The 19,898-nt window shown below is 38.8% G+C and overlaps 4 protein-coding genes across 4 annotated transcripts; 1 reads left to right on the top strand and 3 right to left on the bottom strand.

The window, feature by feature from the left end:
* Nucleotides 1–2,499: 2,499 nt before the first annotated feature.
* LOC133337185 (endothelin-converting enzyme homolog) lies at nucleotides 2,500–4,431 on the bottom strand. The gene has a single exon (XM_061545440.1). The coding sequence runs from the start codon at nucleotides 4,429–4,431 to the stop codon at nucleotides 2,500–2,502; it is 1,932 nt and encodes a 643-aa protein (XP_061401424.1).
* Nucleotides 4,432–6,464: 2,033 nt separating this feature from the next.
* LOC133337186 (neprilysin-1-like) lies at nucleotides 6,465–8,396 on the bottom strand. Its single transcript, XM_061545441.1, has one exon. It carries the CDS (start codon nucleotides 8,394–8,396, stop codon nucleotides 6,465–6,467), a length of 1,932 nt encoding a protein of 643 aa, XP_061401425.1.
* A 6,064-nt stretch (nucleotides 8,397–14,460) lies between these two features.
* On the top strand, nucleotides 14,461–16,406 carry LOC133337187 (lachesin-like). Its single transcript, XM_061545442.1, has 4 exons — nucleotides 14,461–14,464; nucleotides 14,519–14,677; nucleotides 14,789–14,917; nucleotides 16,252–16,406. Exons 1-4 carry the CDS (start codon nucleotides 14,461–14,463, stop codon nucleotides 16,404–16,406), a joined length of 447 nt encoding a protein of 148 aa, XP_061401426.1.
* A 1,045-nt stretch (nucleotides 16,407–17,451) lies between these two features.
* Nucleotides 17,452–19,578, bottom strand: LOC133337188 (neprilysin-4). The gene has a single exon (XM_061545443.1). The coding sequence runs from the start codon at nucleotides 19,573–19,575 to the stop codon at nucleotides 17,452–17,454; it is 2,124 nt and encodes a 707-aa protein (XP_061401427.1). The 5' UTR covers nucleotides 19,576–19,578.
* Nucleotides 19,579–19,898: the final 320 nt, after the last annotated feature.

Genomic DNA, 19,898 nt, shown 5'->3' on the forward strand with positions numbered 1-19,898 from the left:
ATATAGTTTCGTCCGATTTCATGTAAATGATGCACCAAAGACCCTATATATCTTTCGATTTGCACGAAATTTGGTATAACGTACTCAATTGAGCCTAGAATGATGTCTGCCAAGTTTCGTGAAAATCGGCTTAGATTTAGATATAGCTCCCATATATATTTTCGTCCGATTTTATGTAAATGGTGCACTATAGTCCACAGATATCTTTCGATTTGCACGAAATTTGGCACAGCGTAATTAATTAGGTCTACAATGATGTGTATCAAATTTCGAGAAAATCAGGTTAGATTTTGATATAGCTCCCATATATATTTTCGTCCGATGTATATATCGGATTTTGATTTGCCCGAAATTTTGCATCGAGAAAATCTGGTCAGAATTTGATGTAGCTCCAATATATAATTTTGTCCGATTTAAGGTAAATGGGGAACTAACGTCCTTATATATCTTTAGATTTGTACGAAATTTGGCATAGCGTAATAAATTAGGTCCAGAATGATGTGCGCTAAGTTTCCTGAAAATCGGTCCAGATTTAGATATAGCATCCATATATATTTTCGTCCGATTTGAGGTAAATGGGTCACCAAAGTCCCTATATATCTTTCGATTTGCACGAAATTTTGCATCGTGTACTGAATTGAGTCTAAAATGACGTGTATCAAATTTCGAGAAAATTAGGTCAGATTTTGATATAGCTCCAATATATAATTTCGTCCGATTTAAGGTAAATGGGGCACCAAAGTCCTGATATATCTTTAGATTTGTACGAAATTTGGCATAGCGTACTGAACTAGGTCAAGAATGATGTGTGCTAAGTTTTGTGAAAATCGGTTCAGATTTACATATAGCTCCCATATATAGTTTTGTCCGATTTTATGCAAATGGTCCACCAAAGTCCCTATATATATTTCGATTTGCACGAAATTTGCCAAAGTGTACTGAATTGAGTCTAGAATGACGTGTAAGACGACGTCTGTTAGGGTACATATGCAGAATACACCCACAGCGGCCCAGTCCGACTTTACTACTTTCCTTACTGGTTAAAAATGTTTTGGGCGTCCTATACAAGGCGTCGATTTTTAAAAAAAATTTTAGGGGTCCTACACAAGGCGTAGATTTTTATACCTTACATAACTATGTGGTCAGGGTATTTTAACTCTGTGCAGCCCAAGAGTTTGTAACGCCGCGAAATATTGGTCCAAGGTGGGTACCTTTAAGTATACCGATCGTCATATCTCGACTAGCTGAGTCGATCTAGAAATGTGTGTCCATCCAACAACACAACTCACGGTGAATGCAATATGGACGAGTAATTAGAAGGGATGTACTGAATATTAGTAATATTCGGAATATATGTCAGTTTAAGGAAGATGTGCTGTTGACCTCTAACCGGCAAGAGGGTGCAAATATCACGAAACATTGCCCAGGCTCGGAATAAACATCCGCAGAAAGTTTAAAAAATAGATATTGATGTACCCAAGCAAGGCGTAGAATTTTATACCCTACACAACTATGCTGTCAGGGTATTATAGCTTTGTGCAGCCCCAAGAGTTTGTAACTACGCGAAATATTGGTCTTAGACCAACCTTTAAGTATACCGATCGTCATATCTCGACTAGCTGAGTCGATCTAGACATGTGTGTTCGTTCGACCCTGACTTTTGTGTGAACAATTACAAAATTTGTATTCTATAGCGTATATGTTTACCCCTGAAGGACAGTGAACCGAGAATTTGATAGTATATCCAAGAGGAGTGGTTGACCTTTAAATTGATACCAATTATATTGTCGTATGTACTCAAATGTGGGAGTTACACTGAAATATTTATAGGTGCGTATTCAGATATTCAGATATTATTTAGTAACCCATTACCACCACACTGGAGGGCGGAAATATAGCGCCCATTGCTTCGAAATGTTCCATGAGGACAACGCCTATAATTTTCGGCGATGATCAGATAATAATTTTGGGATGAAGTGACCAAATTTTTTTTTTTTTTTTTTTGAGTCGATCCTTAGGCCACAATTATAAGCTGAACATCACAACAGAACCAACGGTGAAGGGAATATGGAAATGTAATTAGAAGGGCTGTGCTGAATATTAGAAATATTTTTTGACCTTTAGTCGATCTTAAGTGTGCAACTATCACGAAATATTGCCCAGGCTCGAAATAAAAATCCACAGAAAGTTAGAGTTCCGTGGTAGTTGTGTAGGGTATCATATGGTCGGCCACGTCCGACTATACTGCTCCGCTCACTAGTTTTAATTTTGTTTGGGGGATAACACAAGGCTTGGATTTTTTAATTTTATTTAGGGGTCCAACATAAGTCGTGGATTTTGAAATATTTTTTTATAGCCACAACAAATCGTTTATTATTTAAAATTTAAAAAAAAAAATTAAAATTTCCTTTGGTCCCTTTTCGTCATTTTGTGCGCCTCAGGCGTTCCGGTATTAAAAAAACTAAATTGTTTATAAATTAGTAAACATTTATTATATATTTAGTAAAATCTACATTTCTTTTGTGGGTTCATTTTACTACCCAGCGGACACTGAAACGCTTCCGCGAACTCCTCAAAATTCCGAACCACTTCATTTAAACGCATCGGCGGTGCATCATGTTCATCATCAAAATCGAACCGTTTGACACAGAAATATTGTGCCAAATTTAAGAAAAATAATTTCTGCCATGATAGTTCTGAAAATTTCCGAACCGATTCACTTCGCTCCATACTGTAGGCCTTCCAGGCGACCCGTGTTCCCACCAAATCAGCAATGCGCTCATCAATAGTGTGAGTGGCCTGTTGTCGCTGCATACAGCTGAGGGATTCCAAAATTTCAGATTTTTCTGTGATAGATTTGAAATCCGTGGATTCAAATTCCTCCAGCGATGTCGGATCAATGGCATGTGTCAGCTCATGACCCAATATGGTACCCAAAGAGGAATATATTAGTAGCGCATCATGGTGTAAGTCATAGAGAGGAGATTTCAGGGTACCAAAGGGTATTGTTATCATATTCAGCGTACGATCATAATAGGGTATATGATCGGGATCTTCTCGACAACTTAGAAAGGGAGGGCATTTCAGATGTTCTCCAACGGAATGTTGTTTTAGTTGCAGATTATTCAGATAGTAGTTGAGTGCATCCATTTCGGGTAGGTGGCGATAAAAGTTTTCAAGAATTTGTGGATCTTGATTCCGTGGTAGATTTCCAATATTTATGGAGACTTTGGAGAGTTTTTCTTGAAGATTCCCCAATTGTCGGTGGGTGAAATTCAGATGGTTTTCATGGAGAATTTCTAGGAAATTTTTATAGATTTTTTTACTCACACCCACGATGTGGGAATTCAGATCCTCACCATATGCCTCGTAGCGATGTTTGTGGTAAAGCCCATGGAATATGAAGGGGATTTGGTTGACGACATTTATCCGGCAACCAAAACTATGTTCCCTTTTCAAAATCATAATGAATTTCAGCAGGAGATAATTCGAAAAATTTTTAACTTCGTTTGCGGGCCATTTATGGGAAAATAAAAATTTATAATAATTTTCATTGGAAAATGCCACCAAGGGTTTTTTCTGACGCAGTCTTTGGGATAAGGCTTTCTGCAGGAATTTATAAAGTTTCGGGTATCGCAAATGTAAGTCAGTCAGGGTGTAGCCCTCATCCTCTGCTTCGTCCTGCTCCTCCTCATTTTCAGAATTTGTATAATTATCATAAATCGATTGCCAATAATTTTGAGTGTCAAAAATTTCCTCTGTCACTTTTCCCACACTTTCCTTGTCCCAGAGAATTTCCTGCAGAAGGTCCTGAATCTGCTGTTGCTCCATATATTGGACATTGGGGATGGTAAAAATCACCACCAATTGGCCATTTTCCAAGTACAACGGTAGCAGCCTTACCAATTCATTATTTACACCTAGGGAATGAAGCCTCCCCAGGAGGCCAAAAAATTCCATGGGTCTTAAACGGAATTTTGTTTTATTTCCATCGGCCTTAAATTCCTCCAACAAAGGCCACTCCACCCCGGGGGCAGGTTTTACCATCTCCACAAATTTCATAACATCCACCGACTCTAATTCGACACATGAGTAATAATATTGCAGGGTCTTTTTCGTGGCACTACCCTCTTCCAAATTCTCCACTACACTTATGGGATATTCCTTTTCGATAATATCCTGCAGATCCTTGGCATATAACCTCTGCATCATATTGGCAATACCAAAATTTTCCTCCCTATGATGTTGCGGCCAATTTCCACAGGCATATTGATAGAAATCATTACACGGATCGATGCTAGAATTCAACGAAGACAAAATTGCCTTATATTGTTCCAAAGTTTCGGCTGAGGGTTGAACAAAGGCGTGCACTTCGAAGGATACGAGCGAAATGATCACGAAACAAAATAATACACCATTTTTATTTTTCATATTTTTTTCCAATTTTTTTTTTTTTATTCAAAATATTTTTCTATTTCTTTCTTTCTTTACTTTGTCCAAACTCTTTCCGAACTGGGTCGTTCGTCTGTTTTCAATTTCCATATTTTGAGACATGTACCATGGTGTATTGATAACAGAGACCAAACGAGATATAGAGATTGGGGAGAGTAAACAAAAAAAAAATCGACTACTCTCTTGACGGTGATAAGAAATATAGAAGACGCAGGGGCACTTAAGTCGAATCGTATCAACCCTATAGGCACCCTAATGGGCATGGATTTTTAAATAAATAGTTTTAAGTAATTTTTTTAGACACCAACAATAGGTGCGGATTTTTATACCCTTCACCACACTGTGGTACAGGCTATTATGTCTTTGTGCATATGTTTGTAACAGGCAAAAGGAAACGAGATAGACGCATGGTTCCTTTTGAGAATATGCATAGAATCACTTTCTAAGTCGATTTATGCATGTCCGTCCCTCCCTCCGTCCGTCTGTAGATGTTAAATTGTAAACCAAGTACAGGTAGCATTTATGATCCGATTTGCATGAAATTGGGCACAGTTCACTTATTTGGCCCAATGACGAACCCTATTGAAATTGGTGAAAATCGGTTCAGATTTAGATATAGCTACCATATACATTTTCCTCCGATATAGGCACCAAAGTCCCTATATATCTTCCGATTTGCACGAAACTTGGCATAGCGTACTGATTTAGGTCCAGAATGATGTGTGCCCAGTTTCGTGAAAATCGGTTCAAATTTAGATGTAGCTCCCATATATAGTTTTGTCCGATTTTAGGTAAATGGTGTTCCAAAGTCCCTATATATCATTTAATTTGTACGTAAGTTTTCATAGGGTACTGAATTAGATCCAGAATGATGTGTGTTAAGTTTCGAGAAAATCGGTTCATATTTAGATATAGCTCCCACATATATTTTCGTCCGATTTAATGTAAACGGTGTACCAAAGTCAACATATACCCCTCGATTTGCATGAAATTTGGCATAGCGTACTGATTTAGGTCCAGATTGATGTGTGCTAAGTTTCGTGAAAATCGGTTCAAATTTAGATATAGCTGCCATATATAGTTTAGTCCGATTTTATGTAAATTGTGCACCAAAGTCCCTATATGTCTTTCGATTTGCACGAAATTTGGCACAACGTAATGAATTAGGCCTAGGATGATGTGTGCTAAGTTTCGTGAAAATCGTTTCAGATATAGATATAGCTCCTATATATAGTTTCGTCCGATTTTACGTAAATGGTGCAACAAAGTTCCTATATATCATTCGATTCACACGAAATTTGGCAGAGCGTTCTGTATTAGATGCAGAATGATGTGTGCTGAGTTTGGTGAAAATCGGTTCATATTTAGATATAGCTCCTATATATTGTTTCGTCCGATTTTATGTAACTGGTGCACCAAAGTCCCTATATATCTTTCGATTTGCACGAAATTTGGCACAGCGTAATGAATGAAGTATAGAATGATGTGTGCTAAGTTTCCTGAAAATCGGTTCAGATTTAGATATAGCTCCCATATATATTTTCGTCCGATTTAATGTAAATGGTCCACCAAAGTCCCTTTATATCTTCGGTTGCGAAATTTGGCACAGCGTAATGAATTAGGTCTAGAATGATGTGTGTTAAATTTCCTGAAATCGGTTCAGATTTGGATATAGCTTCTATATCTGACCAAATGAAAAAATTAGTATAGGTTGCCGAATGATATGTTTATGGATCCAATTTCATTTTGATGGTCCTTTTAAAATGTGACGTCTGTTAGGATTCATCTGTTGAATATACCCTAAGTGGTGAAGGGTATCATATAGTCGGCCCCGTCCGACTTTACTACTTTCTTTACTGGTTTAAATAATTTTTAAGGCTTCCATGTAAGGAGTGAATTTTTTAAATAATTTTTTTTACCCTCCGCGCCTTGTATAGGACCCTTGAGAAAATATTTTAATAAAAATTCCGCAAATTCTGCGAATAATTTTTATTTCATAATTTATTTTTAATCTAAAGATATCTACACTTCCTTGCCGGATTCATTTCACTACCCATCGGGCATTGAAATGCCTCACCGAATATCTCCAAATTCATGGCAATTTGATTGAGTCGTGTCATCGATGTATCACCCTCCATGTCACCTCCCTCCAAATCTTCCGGATTTTTGGAACAAAATATCTGAGCCATATTTAGGAAAAATAATTGTCGCCAGGGTATGGTGGTAAATTTGGGCTGCAAATTATATTTATATTCCTGGGCATAGGCCTGATAGGCGATACGGGCACCCATTAAATCGGCAATACGTTCATCGATATAATCACTCGGTTCTTGCTGCTGCATACATTTGATATTCGGATGTTGTTGGAGGTGTTCAAAGCGTTCGCTTATATGTTGTAGGTTATCGACATTTATGGACTGGGCATAGCTTTGAGCCAATAGGAAACCAAAGGTTGAGAGAGAAAATATTGGATCCAAATCGAGGTGATAGACGGGAGTCTGCAGGGCAGCAAAGGGTATGACCACATTATTATTGCTGACATCGTAGCGGGGTAGGACGGGGAATTGCGGAATGCATATCACCTTGGAAGGACAGTGGTAACGTAACCAGTTTTGATGGCGCAATGCCTGCAGGTCGTTACTATAGAACTTTTCCGCATCCATATTCGGCAGATTGCCATATAATTCCTCAAGCAGCTGGAAATTTATGTTCTCGGGCAAATTTCCAATATTTGAGGTTATGTTGAGTAGTTGTTGTTTCAGCTCCTTCACCTGATCCGCTGATAAATCTAAACGATTTTCTTTAATTAGCCCAAAAATATTCCGATAAATCTTCGTACTCAATAGACTTAGGTGGCTATTATACTCCTCAGCCTGAGGATGATAGAAATACTTCGAATAGAGATAATCGAATGGCAAATGTAGACGATTTTTAATGGTGTAGAAACAATTTTCCGGCTGGGTATATTTCAGATAAATTAAAAACTGCAACATCAGATAATTACACAGCCTTTGGACTTTATGGGGATTGCGGAATTCCAACAACAACTTAGCGAAATAATCCACATCGGAAATAAAGGCCACACTGTGCGTTTTATGTTTGCTGGGCGGATCAATTTGACTTATAAAACGATACAAATGTTGCAGGTCATGTTTAAGCCCTCGATAGGGTATTTCATATTCCACATGATCCGATTCCTCATCCTGCATATATGTCTCCAAAAATCCCTGCAATTCTTGATGCAGTCTTATCATATCTAAATAATATTTTCGTATCAGACGTTTGGGTAGCTTCATTTCACGTAAAATTGTTCTCAGCAAATTCTTCTGCAGTTCCGGTAATTCGGGGACCCATATCTTCATAACCTGCCTGCCCTTCATCTCCACCCATGCATAGTCAATAAGGCCACTTTCGAATCCGTAACTACTCAACTTACCCAGCAGGGTAAATAAGTGAAATTTCCCCACTGGCCAAACGTTGGGAGCCACATAGGGTTTACCATTGCGCTGACGTTGCATTACCTCCACCAAAGGCCATTCCAGGCCGGCGCCAGGTTTTATCTCTTCCAAATATTTCAAAACATCATAGCTTTCAAATTCCGCAATACATGAATAGAAATAGGCCAATGTCTTGTCGACGAAATTTTGCTGATAATCTGCGTCGAACTCCTGTAGAGGATATTCCTCGGCCATAAACTGCATATAATCCAAAACATGTTTTTGCCGAATCACAGATTCTAAATCCATCTCGATGTCATTGGGATGGCTGGCAGACCAATTGCCACAGGCATATTCATAAAAATTTACACAAGGGTTGGCATTGCGATTTATGGACACTTCGATAGTTTGTAATTGTCGCACATCTTCACTGGGGGTCTGGGTCAACACAGAGGCCACCAAACCGTATAGCACAACTCGGAAAATGAACGCAGTTTTACTTTCCATTTCGATTTTTTTTCTTCAATGTCTGTTAACTTCTATAGTTTCTCATTCCGCCGAATGATTTTTTTCTTTTCTTATCTTGCCGAACTGAAAGCTTCTTAAAAACTAGCAAATAATTTGGAAAAATTATGAAATATATTTTTAGCTCTCCTAATATTTTGGTATTTTTTTTTAGTTACCGGCTGATAAGGTTCTTCAGACAGTGTAGCAACAATTCAGGTTCAAGGTTTTTGGTAAAATGCATTGCAAATTGATACAGAGAGAGAGCTGTCGGAGATTTCTGAAAAATTTAGAACACCAAACAAATGGATAGCTATGAAAAAAGCATTAAGTTCGGCCGGGCCGAACTTTGGATACCCTCCACCATAGGAATACTTTCAGTTACGTGAAATGAAAATATGGGGAACATACCACAAAAGTGGACCTATAACGACAATTCTACCAATCGATTGTTGAAAAAATAAAATCTTTAAAATACTGTAATTTAGAGGGCATAACTAAAGCGGGATCAATATTGACAACATTGTGTGGGAAGAATATTTGGCGTTTTAATAATATCAAGGTTTATTCCTAATAAAGGACCGATATATCCCAATTTCGAAGCTAATGTCCTTGTACATAAGTCTGTTACAGGCAAAAGCGAGCAAAAACGAGATAAGCATATAAACACATTCTGAGTCGATTTTTGCATTCCGTCCGTCTGTCCGGCCATGTTATTCAAATTGGATAAATTTGGTACAGCTCATTTATTTGGCCTTTGGACAATCGGTTCAGATTAAGATATAGCTCCCAAATATAGTTTAGTCCGATTTTAGGTAAATAGTGTACCAAATACCTAAATTTAAGCCGAATGGTTTTATATACGGGCTATGCACAAATCGGGCCGATATAGTCATTCTCGAACCTGACCTACTAGTGTTTTATATTGATATCCTCCAAAGGAAGAATGATTACAACAGAGTGAAAAAAATCGACTAAATCGTCTTACAATTCCATACTATGTAGGGTATAAACGGTCTATTTCGAGTAAAGCATATTCCCCATATTATGATGGAATAGTAACCTAAAAAACGAACAAATCAGTTAACTATTTTAATATAAGCAAGTGAAAAAGCGGCCGGGCCGAACTGGGATACCCTCCAACATACATATTCTCACAAGTAAAATATCAAAAAGTGGACCTATACCGACATTTCCACTAACCTATTATGTAAACCGTAATACAAATTTCAGAAATTTTTAATGGATAATTATACCCTCAGCCTTATGGCTAATGAGGTTGTATACACTTTAACAGGGTCAAAATGTGGCTCATCGAAATATTGGTCCTAGAGCCCAAGTTTCTGTGGACCAAATCCGTTTCAAAAAATTTAGATTCCATCCAAACTTTGGCCATCTTATTATTTCTTCCAATCTTAGTTCAAGTTCGAAGATGGGGAATATCGGTCCACTCCTTCTGGTACCTTCCACACAGGGGCTAGTCCTAAATTCGGGCTATAGTTAATTATCGAACCTTAAGTTCTAGCTTTTTATTTCCATATCCTTCGCAGGTGAAATGATTACAACAGAGTCTTAGAACCAAACTCAAAGAGCGGAACAAATTAGATAACTATTTTAATATAAACTAGTAAGGGAAGTAGTAAAGTCGGACTGGGCCGACTATGTAAGACCCTTCACCACTTTGGGTATATTGTACATATGTATCCTTACACTTGCAATGTCAATGTTCCTTCGAAGGAACGTACTCATGTCTTTCTGCACCTGTGGTAAATTTAATTTCATTCGGGCAGATTTAGAGTCGTCTGCGTACCCAGGGACAAATTTATGGAAAACGATTTATAGCAAAATTGATACATGCTATTCGGTTCGCCGCACTGTTAAAAATAATTACAATCAGACACCCTTTCGGAATACATATGGAAGCTATGGCTGCATCTGTACGCTGTGTCTAATTTCGTGCAAATCGAAAGATATATAGCTACATTGGTGCGCCATCAGACGAAAATGCATATGGAAGCTGTATCTAAATCTGAACCGATTTTCACGTATCTTAACACTCATCGTTCTAGACTTAATGCCAAATTACGTGCAAATCGAAAGATATATAGGGTTTTTGGAGCCCCATTTACCTTAAATCGGAAAAAAATATATGGGAGCTATATCTAAATCTTGCCCGATTTTCTCGAGACTTGACATACATCATTCTAGCTTAAATTCACGATACCATGCAAAATTTCGCGCAAATCGAAAGATATATAGGGACTTTTGTGCACCATTTACATATTATCGGACAAAGCTATATATGAGAGCTATATCTAAATCTGAGCCAATTTTCTCGAAACTTAACACATGTCACTCTAGACTAAATTGAGTACATCGTGCCAAATTTCGTTCAAATCGAAATATATATAAGGGCTTTGGAGCCCCGTTTACCTAAAATCGGACGAAAATATATATGAGAGCTATATCTAAATCTGAACCGATTTTCACGAAACTTAACACACATCATTCTAGACATAATTCAGTACTCCATGCAAAATTTCGTGCAAATCGAAAGACATATAGGGACTTTGGTGCACCATTTACATAAAATCGGACGAACATATATGGGAGCTATATCGAAATCTGAACCGAGTTTCCTGAAACTCACCACTCATCATTCTAGACTCAATTCAGTACTCCATGCAAAATTTCGTGCAAATCGAAAGACATATAGGGACTTTGGTGCACCATTTACATAAAATCGGACGAACATATATGGGAGCTATATCTAAATCTGAACCGGTTTGTACGAAACTTACCACACGTTATCGTAGACTTAATTCAGTTCACTATGCCAAATTTCGTTCAAATCGAAAGATATATAGGGACTTTGGTACACCATTTACCTTAAATCGGAAGAAAATATATATGTGAGCTATATCCAAATCTGAACCGATTATCAAGAAACTTGACACACATCATTCTAGATCTAATTCATTACGCTGTACCAAATTTCGTGCAAATCGAAAGATTTTTGGGGACTTTGGTGCACCATTTACCTTAAATCGGACGGAAATATGTATGGGAGCTATATCTAAATCTGAACCGATTTTCACGAAACTTTGCACACATCATTCTGGACTTAATTCAGTACGTTGTGCCAAATTTTCTGCAAATCGAAGCACTTAAAGGGACTTTGATGCATTGTTTACCTAAAATCGGACAAAAATATATATGGGGGCTATATCTAAATCTGAACCGATTTTTACGAAATTTAGCACACGTTATCGTAGACATAATTCAGTTCATTTTGCCAAACTTCGTGCAAATCGAAAGATATATAGTGACCGTTCGCATTAAATCGGACGAAACTATATACGGGAGCTATATCTAAATCTGAACTGATTTTTCCCAATTTCAACAGGGTTCGTCCTTGGGCTAAATAAGTGAGCTGTGCCAAATTTCATCCAAATCGGATCATAAATGCGACCTGTACTTTGTTTACAATTGAACATCTACAGACGGACGGACAGACATGCATAAATCGACTCAGAAAATGATTCTATGTATATTCTCAAAAGGAACCATGTGTCTATCTCGTTTCCTTTTGCCTGTTACAAACATATGCACAAAGACATAATACCCTGTACCTCAGTGTGGGGTGATTATTAACAATTTTTGGTGCGGAGATTTGTTACCATATGCGATAATAAAATATCAAATTGCAGCGAGTTCGGTTGAAAAACGCGTTCCAGAACCCCAAAATACCGAAAATTGGAGGATACCCTTATATGTGAGCTATGGCTAAACGTGGACCGATATATCCCATCTTCCAACTAGTCCTGCCTGCAGACAAAAGACTCTATGCAAAATTTTGGCGATCTATCTCAATTCGTTTAGACGTTAGAGTGATTACAACAGACAGACGGATATGGCTAAGTCGTCATAGAATTTTACGCTCGAATTTTACGCAAGAACCCTAAAATACCGAAAATTGGGGGGTACTGTTATATGGGAGCTATCCCTAAACGTGCACCGATATATCCCATCTTCGAACTTGACCTGCCTGCAGACAAAAGACAAACCCATGCAAAATTTCAGCACCCTATCTGAATTTCTTCAGAAGACAGCGTGATTACAACAGAAGGACGGACGGACGGACATGGCTAGATTGTCTTAGAATTTTACCCTGATCAAGAATATATATATACTTTATATGGTCAGAATTGAATATTTCGATGAGTTACAAACGGAAAAAAAAATAATATACCCTCCAAACTATAGTGGCGGGTATAAAAAAGTGGTTATTTGGGGACTACCACAAAAAGTATTAATAATTTTGGTAGGGAGATTTGCTACCATATACGACTACAAAATACCAAATTACGGCGAATTCGGTGGAAAAAATCGCTCAAGAACCCGAAAATATCGAAAGTTGGGGGGTACCCTTATATGGGAGCTATGCCTAAACGTGGACCGATATAGCTCATCTTCGAGTTACAAACGGAAAAGCAAAAATTAATATACCCTCCATACTATGGTGGAGGGTATAAAAAATCCACGCCTTGTATTGACCCTTGGAAAAATAATTTAAAACCAATGAGCAGTATAGTCAGGCGGGGCCGACCATACGATACCCTACACAACTGCCACGGAACTCTAAATTTCTACAGATGTTTATTCCGAGCCTGGGCAATTTTTCGTGATATTTGCAACCACTTGCCCTATTAGAGGTCAAAACAGCACATCTTTCTTACACTGACATATTTTGCGAATATTACCAATATTCAGTACAGCTCTTCTAATTACTTGTCCATATTCCATTAACCGTGGGTTGTGTTGTGATGTTCGGTTTATAATTGTAGACTATATATTGAATCGAAAAAAACAACACAACAAATTAAGTTTTCGGTCCACTTCATCCCAAAATTATTAACTGATCATCATCGAAAATTATGGGCATTGTCCTTGACCATAACTGGAATATCATGGAACATTTCAAAGAGATCAGCGCTATTTTTCCGTCCTCCAATATGGTAATGGGTTACTAAATAATAGCTGAATACTTGAGCACCTGTAAATATTCCGAGGACATAAAACCATATAATTGGTATTAGTTTGAAGGTCAACCACTCATCTTGATATACTATCAACTGCTCGGGTCTATGTCCTTCAGGCGTAAATCTATACGCCATAGAATACAAATTTTGGTAATTTTTCACGCAAAAGTTAGGGTCCATTTGACCGATAAATATTGACTGATCTATATCCAAACAGGCATGCTTATTCTTTGGTCCAATGCCCTTCTCCATGTAAAATTTCGCGATGTTCGGGCCATAATTGTGGCCTCTGGAGAGACCAGAAAAACCGACAAAATAAAGTATTTGGTCCATATCATCCCCTAAACATTAACCGATCTTTACCAAAAACAATAGGGGTTTTCGTTGGGCAGAACCCATCCTACATGCAATATTTCGTGAAGATGGATTCATAACTGTGGCCTATATCGTGTGTACAAATTAAAATGGATAGACGGACGGACGAACACACATGCATAAATCAACTCAGCTAATCGAGATATGACGATCGGTATACTTTAAGGTGGGTCTAGGATCAATATTTCGCGTCGTTACAAACTCTTGGGGCTGCACAAAGCTGTAATACCCTGACAACATAGTTGGGTAGGGTATAAAAATCAACGCCATGAATTAGCCCCTGAAAAAAAATTGTATATATTCGATTTATAATTATATTTCCAATTCATGACGCCAATCAGGCAATTGACACACTTATTTGGTATCTGACCGCATTTAACCCACTGAATATTTTTGTGAATTTAAAACGGGTAATTAATTAATTCATAAGCTTCCGGAATTAAGTCTGAGACATAATACAAAATATATGTGGGAATCTGCAAAGACAGGTGGCTGCTGATGCGTTCGTCAAGCGTTTAACCGAATTACGCAAGCAACCTTTAACCGGTTTGGCCTAATTGTGGCTAAGTTCTGATTTAAAATAAATTTAAAAATTTTAAATGGTTCAAGGGGGGTGGGGTATTTAAGTGTTGTTGTTGTTTTTGTTTATCATGCGTATTTAATTAACTAATTCGATGTTGTTGTTTTCTTTCTTCTCTTTCGTTCCAGTTCCGCCCAATATCGATGATGCATTGACCTCCAGTGATGTCATTGTGCGTGAAGGCGATAATGTCACCCTGCGTTGCAAGGCGAAAGGTAGTCCCGAACCATCGATACGATGGAAACGTGATGATGGTTTGAAAATTGTCCTCAATAAAAGTACGGAAGGTAAGTTCTAGAGGGGTGGGGAAGGAGGGCAAAGGGTTAAGGGTAGCTGTTACCTGGTTACCTGATTCTGATTATCAAATTTTTTCTAATCTTATTTTTTATTTTTTCCAGTTAGCGAAGTCGAAGGTGAATCTCTGGAATTGGAACGTATCTCACGTCTCCATATGGGTGCCTATTTGTGCATAGCCACCAATGGTGTACCACCCAGTGTCTCGAAACGAATTAAAGTTAGCGTTGACTGTAAGTAAAGTTTCGAAATGAAAAGGTTTTTTGTCTTTCGTTTTGTGTCAGTCTGATTGGAAATGGTTTGGAAAACGTGACAATCAATTGTCAACGTGAATAGACAATGGGTGGGTTTTATCGTAGGGTGTTGGAGAACTCAGTTGAAAAAAAAAAACTTTTTTTGTAGACACAAAATTGTAAAAATGGAAAGTATCCGTCCGACCTTCAGCTGGTCTATGGGCAGTTTGAGACCTCAAACTTGACTATGGACAGTTTGGGACCTCAAACTGACCAATGGATAGTTGGAGACCTCCAGCTGGTCTATGGACACTTTGAGACCTCAAACTTGACTATGGACAGTTTGAGGTACCAGTACCAGCCAGTTTGAGGTCTCAAACTATCCATTGGTCCGTTTGAGGTCTCAAACTATCCATTGGTCAGTTTGAGGTCTCCAATTATCCACAGTTCAGTTTAAGGTCTCAAACTGTCCACAGACCAAGTTGGAGGTCCCAACATCCACCTATGGATAGTTTGAGACCTCAAACTTGACTATGGACAGTTTGAGGTCTCGAACTATCAATAGGCCAGTTTGAGGTCTCAATCTATCCAAATGTCAGTTTGACGTCTCTAACTACCCAGTAGTCAGTATGAGGTCTCAAACTGTCCCCAGAACAGTTTGAGGACTCAAATTATCCACAGGTCAGTTTAAGGTCTCAAACTGTCCACAGACCAAGTTGGAGGTCCCAACCTCCACCTATGGATAGTTTGAGACCTCAAACTTGTCGGTGGACACTTTGCGGTCTCGAACTATCAATGGGCCCGTTTGAGGTCTCCAACTATTCATTGGCCAGTTTGAGGTCTCAAGCTATCCAAATGTCAGTTTAACGTCTCAAACTATCCATTGGTCCGTTTGAGGTCTCAAACTATCCATAGGTCAGTTTGAGGTCTCAAACTATCGATTGGTCAGTTTGAAGTCTCAAACTGTCCCCAGAAAAGTTTGAGGATTCAAATTATCCACAGGTCAGTTTGAGTACTCAAATTAACCACTGGTCAGTTTGAGACCTCAAAGTTGGAGAACCCAACCTCCACCTAGACGATTTAAAGACCTTCTTCAAAATAAAACCCACCTACTACCACTTCAGTACCCCCCCCCCCCCACATTCCCACGTCTCTGACCAAACTGATAATTACATCCGAAAGATTTTCAATTCAATTTTTTATTTGTTTGTTGTAAATTTTGTTGTTGTTACGGCAGAACGTAGTTTCAGCATTTGATTTTCTTCTCCCATTATTTCTTCTTCTTCTTTACATCTCTGAATTCTCGTTTTCTTCTTCTCTCGTTTTTTGTGCAGTCTCCCCCATGGTGTGGATACCCCATCAATTAGTTGGCATACCAATGTATTTCAATATAACGCTGGAATGTTTTATTGAGGCGAATCCGACATCGTTGAACTACTGGACGAGAGAGACGGATCAAATGATCACCGATTCACATAAATATAAGTGAGTATATATTTATATGTAAACTGTAATCAATTTTTATTAGGGGTAGGAAATACAATAAGCGGAACATCCACGCCTTGTGTAGGACCCCTAAAAATATGTTTAAAAAAATCCACGCCTTGTGTAGGACCCCTAAAAATATGTTTAAAAAAATCCACGCCTTGTGTAGGACCCCTAAAAATATGTTTAAAAAAATCCACGCCTTGTGTAGGACCCCTAAAAAGATCTTTAAGAAATCCACGCCTTGTGTAGGACCCCTAAAAAATATGTTTAAAAATCCACGCCTTGTGTAGGACCCCTAAAAAATATGTTTAAAAAAATCCACGCCTTGTGTAGGACCACGCCTTGTGTAGGACCTCCAAAAAAAATTCTTTAAAAAAATCAACGCCTTGTGTAGGACCCCTAAAAAATTCTTTAAAAAAATCCACACCTTGTGTAGGACCCCTAAAAAAATTCTTTAAAAAAATCAACGCCTTGTGTAGGACCCCTAAAAAAATTCTTTAAAAAATCCACGCCTTGTGTAGGACCCCTAAAAAAATGCTTTAAAAAAATTCACGCCTTGTGTAGGACCCCTAAAAAATTCTTTAAAAAAATCCACGCCTTGTGTAGGACCCCTAAAAAATTCTTTAAAAAAAATCCACGCCTTGTGTAGGACCCCTAAAAAAATTCTTTAAAAAAATCCACGCCTTGTGTAGGACCCCTAAAAAAATCTTTAAAAAAATCCACGCCTTGTGTAGGACCCCTAAAAAAATCTTTAAAAAAATCCACGCCTTGTGTAGGACCCCTAAAAAAATTCTTTAAAAAATCCACGCCTTGTGTAGGACCCCTAAAAAAATTCTTTAAAAAAATCCAAGCCTTGTGTAGGACCCCTAAAAAAATTCTTTAAAAAAATCCACGCCTTGTGTAGGACCCCTAAAAAATCTTTAAGAAATCCACGACTTGTGTATAACCCCTAAAAATATTATTTAAAAATTCCAGATCTTAGATATATTTATATATTTTTTTCCGATTTTATTTATATATTTACAATTTTTATATTTCGCAGTTGTTTACCACAATTTACACCTATGCCTGGACTGCATTTTATCCCTCTTCTCACATCCAAATGCCTTGGAAAATTCCTCAAAATTAGCCAGGGTCTGCAGGACCCTCAACTCATCCATGGCATGATCCAAATAGGCGGAATGTGTTAACTTCGGATGGACCTTGCCACAAAAGAATTGGGCAAAATTAATAAAGAACACCTGCTGCGGGGTGAATTGCGAAAGGAAACGGGATCGTAAATGTTTTGTTGTTGCCCCAGCACCTCCCCCACTTGTGTCATTACCCCTTGCATTCGAAAAATAGGCCGTAAAAGCCAAACGTATCCCCTCATAATCTGCCAGCTTTTCATTGAGGCTCCTCGAACCCGTGGCCAGTTCATTTTGCATGCAACGCAAACCTTGCATGAATCTCTGATTTGCGGATATCTCCTCACTAGGACCCATGATGTTGCCACTGGCATCATAATCTATGCCCGATGAATCGAAGCCATGCATCATTTCATGGGCCAGGGCAAAGCCGAGCACCGAATATTTATAGATATCCTTGAGATTGCGATGATAGATGGGCATGTGTAGGAAGCCGTAGGGTATGACCACCATATTGCGGGGTTTTAAATACAATGGAGAGGAGGAGGAGCCCTCCCATTCGGCTGAGATCACCGCTTCATCATTGAGCAGATTTTGATGACTTATTGGATCCAAAGCTTCATGGCTGCGCTCGACCATAAGGCGAAGCAGACTCAATTGATTTGCATAGAAATTGTTTGCATCCAGGGTCACTTTTTCGTAGTAGAGATTGAAGTAATCACCGCTAACATTGCGCGGTGCAAAGCCTATTCTCAGCTGCATGGCCTGGATTTTTTGCAATTGGGTTTGGACAATGGCCTCGGGTAATTGTAGGCGATTGTCGGACAAAATGTTGTAGAAGGTCTCCTTGAGGTGCTCAAACAGCTTCTGGACCTGGGCATCAGTTTTTTCCGCATCCTTATAGTAGTGTTGACCCACCACATAACTCATGGCCAATGGCATGGCCCGGCGTAAACTTGCAATACATTCTTGCCGGGATATCTCTGCCGGTCCCTGGGTCTTGAGATAGAGCAGGAATTTTATCATAATGTAGTTGCATAGGGTCGAAGGTTCCACGGTGTTGAGGAGCTTGACCAGGCTACGCATGTAGGGTATGTTTTGAATAATGACCGTGGTACTTAGATCAGTGTCGGGACCCTTGAGTTCCTTCAAATAGGCCAACCAATCAATTTGCGGCATATATTCCTGCAAATAACCCAGCTGCATTTCCTTCGGCCCCTCTTCATCCTCCAGCTCCTGCAGCTTGTGTAGCTGAAATTCAAACCTATTGACCTCACGGGCAATTTCATTGGCCAAACGTTTGGTCTGACCAATATCCATGAGCAGTTCAATGATCACCCCCTCACCCATAGCCAAAGTTTCCGCCAAATCCGGTTTATCCAAATAAATACTCATGGTTGAGGATTCATCCCATCGAGGTAGGACCTGCTCTTTCAGCAGCACCCCATTTAAACCGTAGAGTCGTAACTTTGCTATGGCCTCTAGCCAATCAAATTTATCCGCATTCCATTTGCGGCCGCCCTGTTTGGCCAAAACATACCAATGGACCCCCGGACCGGGTTGTATCAGCTGCAGATATTTCTTCAAATTATACGGCTTGACTTTTTTACATGACTTATAATAGGTGCGGATTTTATTGTACAGCGATGACATTTGTTCCCACATCAGGCCGGAACCCTGACTACTATTCTCTGGGGTGGTGGTGACCGATTGTGGCGGTTGTTCATCACTGCCGCTTCCACCCTGGCCATTGGGTGATTTTCGTAGTAAATGCTCCAGCTTCTTATTCAATTCATTGTTCATCAGGCCCAGTACATCACCATAATCCATTTCATCGATATGCACTTGATACCATTTGCCACAGGCATACTGATAGAAATTGTCGCAGGGTCGCTGCTGGTCCCCATCCATGTAGCGTTCAATGTTGATGGCCGCCAATTGATTGATGTTTTGGGTTTGATTGTGGGTCTGGCGACAGCTTGTCGGGGTGGTGCGCCAGATTATTGACGCCAACAGGCCAAAGACAATGCTCAGCTTGAGCATGGTGCAGACAAAAGGACACAAGTCCTTTGGAGGAGGATAAAAAATGTTGTTTTTTAGGCTTTTCTTTCACAATTTTTTTTTTTTCTAGGAGGCTCTCCACAACCTCTCCAAACTTTTTTTTCTTTTTTTTCTTTTAGGTTTTCACCGGTAAATATTTTTTTATTCAAAATGTTGTTCGCCTCGAAAATTCCAACTTAACTGCCAGCTTCAAACACTTGTTGGCTGCAACTAATCTGATTTTGAATTTTTTTCAATTGCCAGCTATGCTGTCTATCAAATGTTTATTTTTTTTCTACTCAATTTTTATGCGTCTTGAATTTTTT

Source organism: Musca vetustissima, unplaced genomic scaffold (assembly GCF_032173495.1).
Source record: "Musca vetustissima isolate MV318-11 ecotype Yass unplaced genomic scaffold, APGP_CSIRO_Mvet_v1 utg88968, whole genome shotgun sequence".
NCBI lineage: Eukaryota > Metazoa > Arthropoda > Insecta > Diptera > Muscidae > Musca > Musca vetustissima.

Bases quoted from the DNA above. Each gene is read 5' to 3' on its own strand.
- LOC133337185 (XM_061545440.1), bottom strand. From the start codon at position 4,431: ATGAAAAATAAAAATGGTGTATTATTTTGTTTCGTGATCATTTCGCTC.
- LOC133337186 (XM_061545441.1), bottom strand. From the start codon at position 8,396: ATGGAAAGTAAAACTGCGTTCATTTTCCGAGTTGTGCTATACGGTTTG.
- LOC133337187 (XM_061545442.1), top strand. The intron at 14,678-14,788 runs GTAAGTTCTAGA...TATTTTTTCCAG, and splicing joins CCTCAATAAAAGTACGGAAG to TTAGCGAAGTCGAAGGTGAA. The intron at 14,918-16,251 runs GTAAGTAAAGTT...TTTTTTGTGCAG, and splicing joins AATTAAAGTTAGCGTTGACT to TCTCCCCCATGGTGTGGATA.
- LOC133337188 (XM_061545443.1), bottom strand. From the start codon at position 19,575: ATGCTCAAGCTGAGCATTGTCTTTGGCCTGTTGGCGTCAATAATCTGG.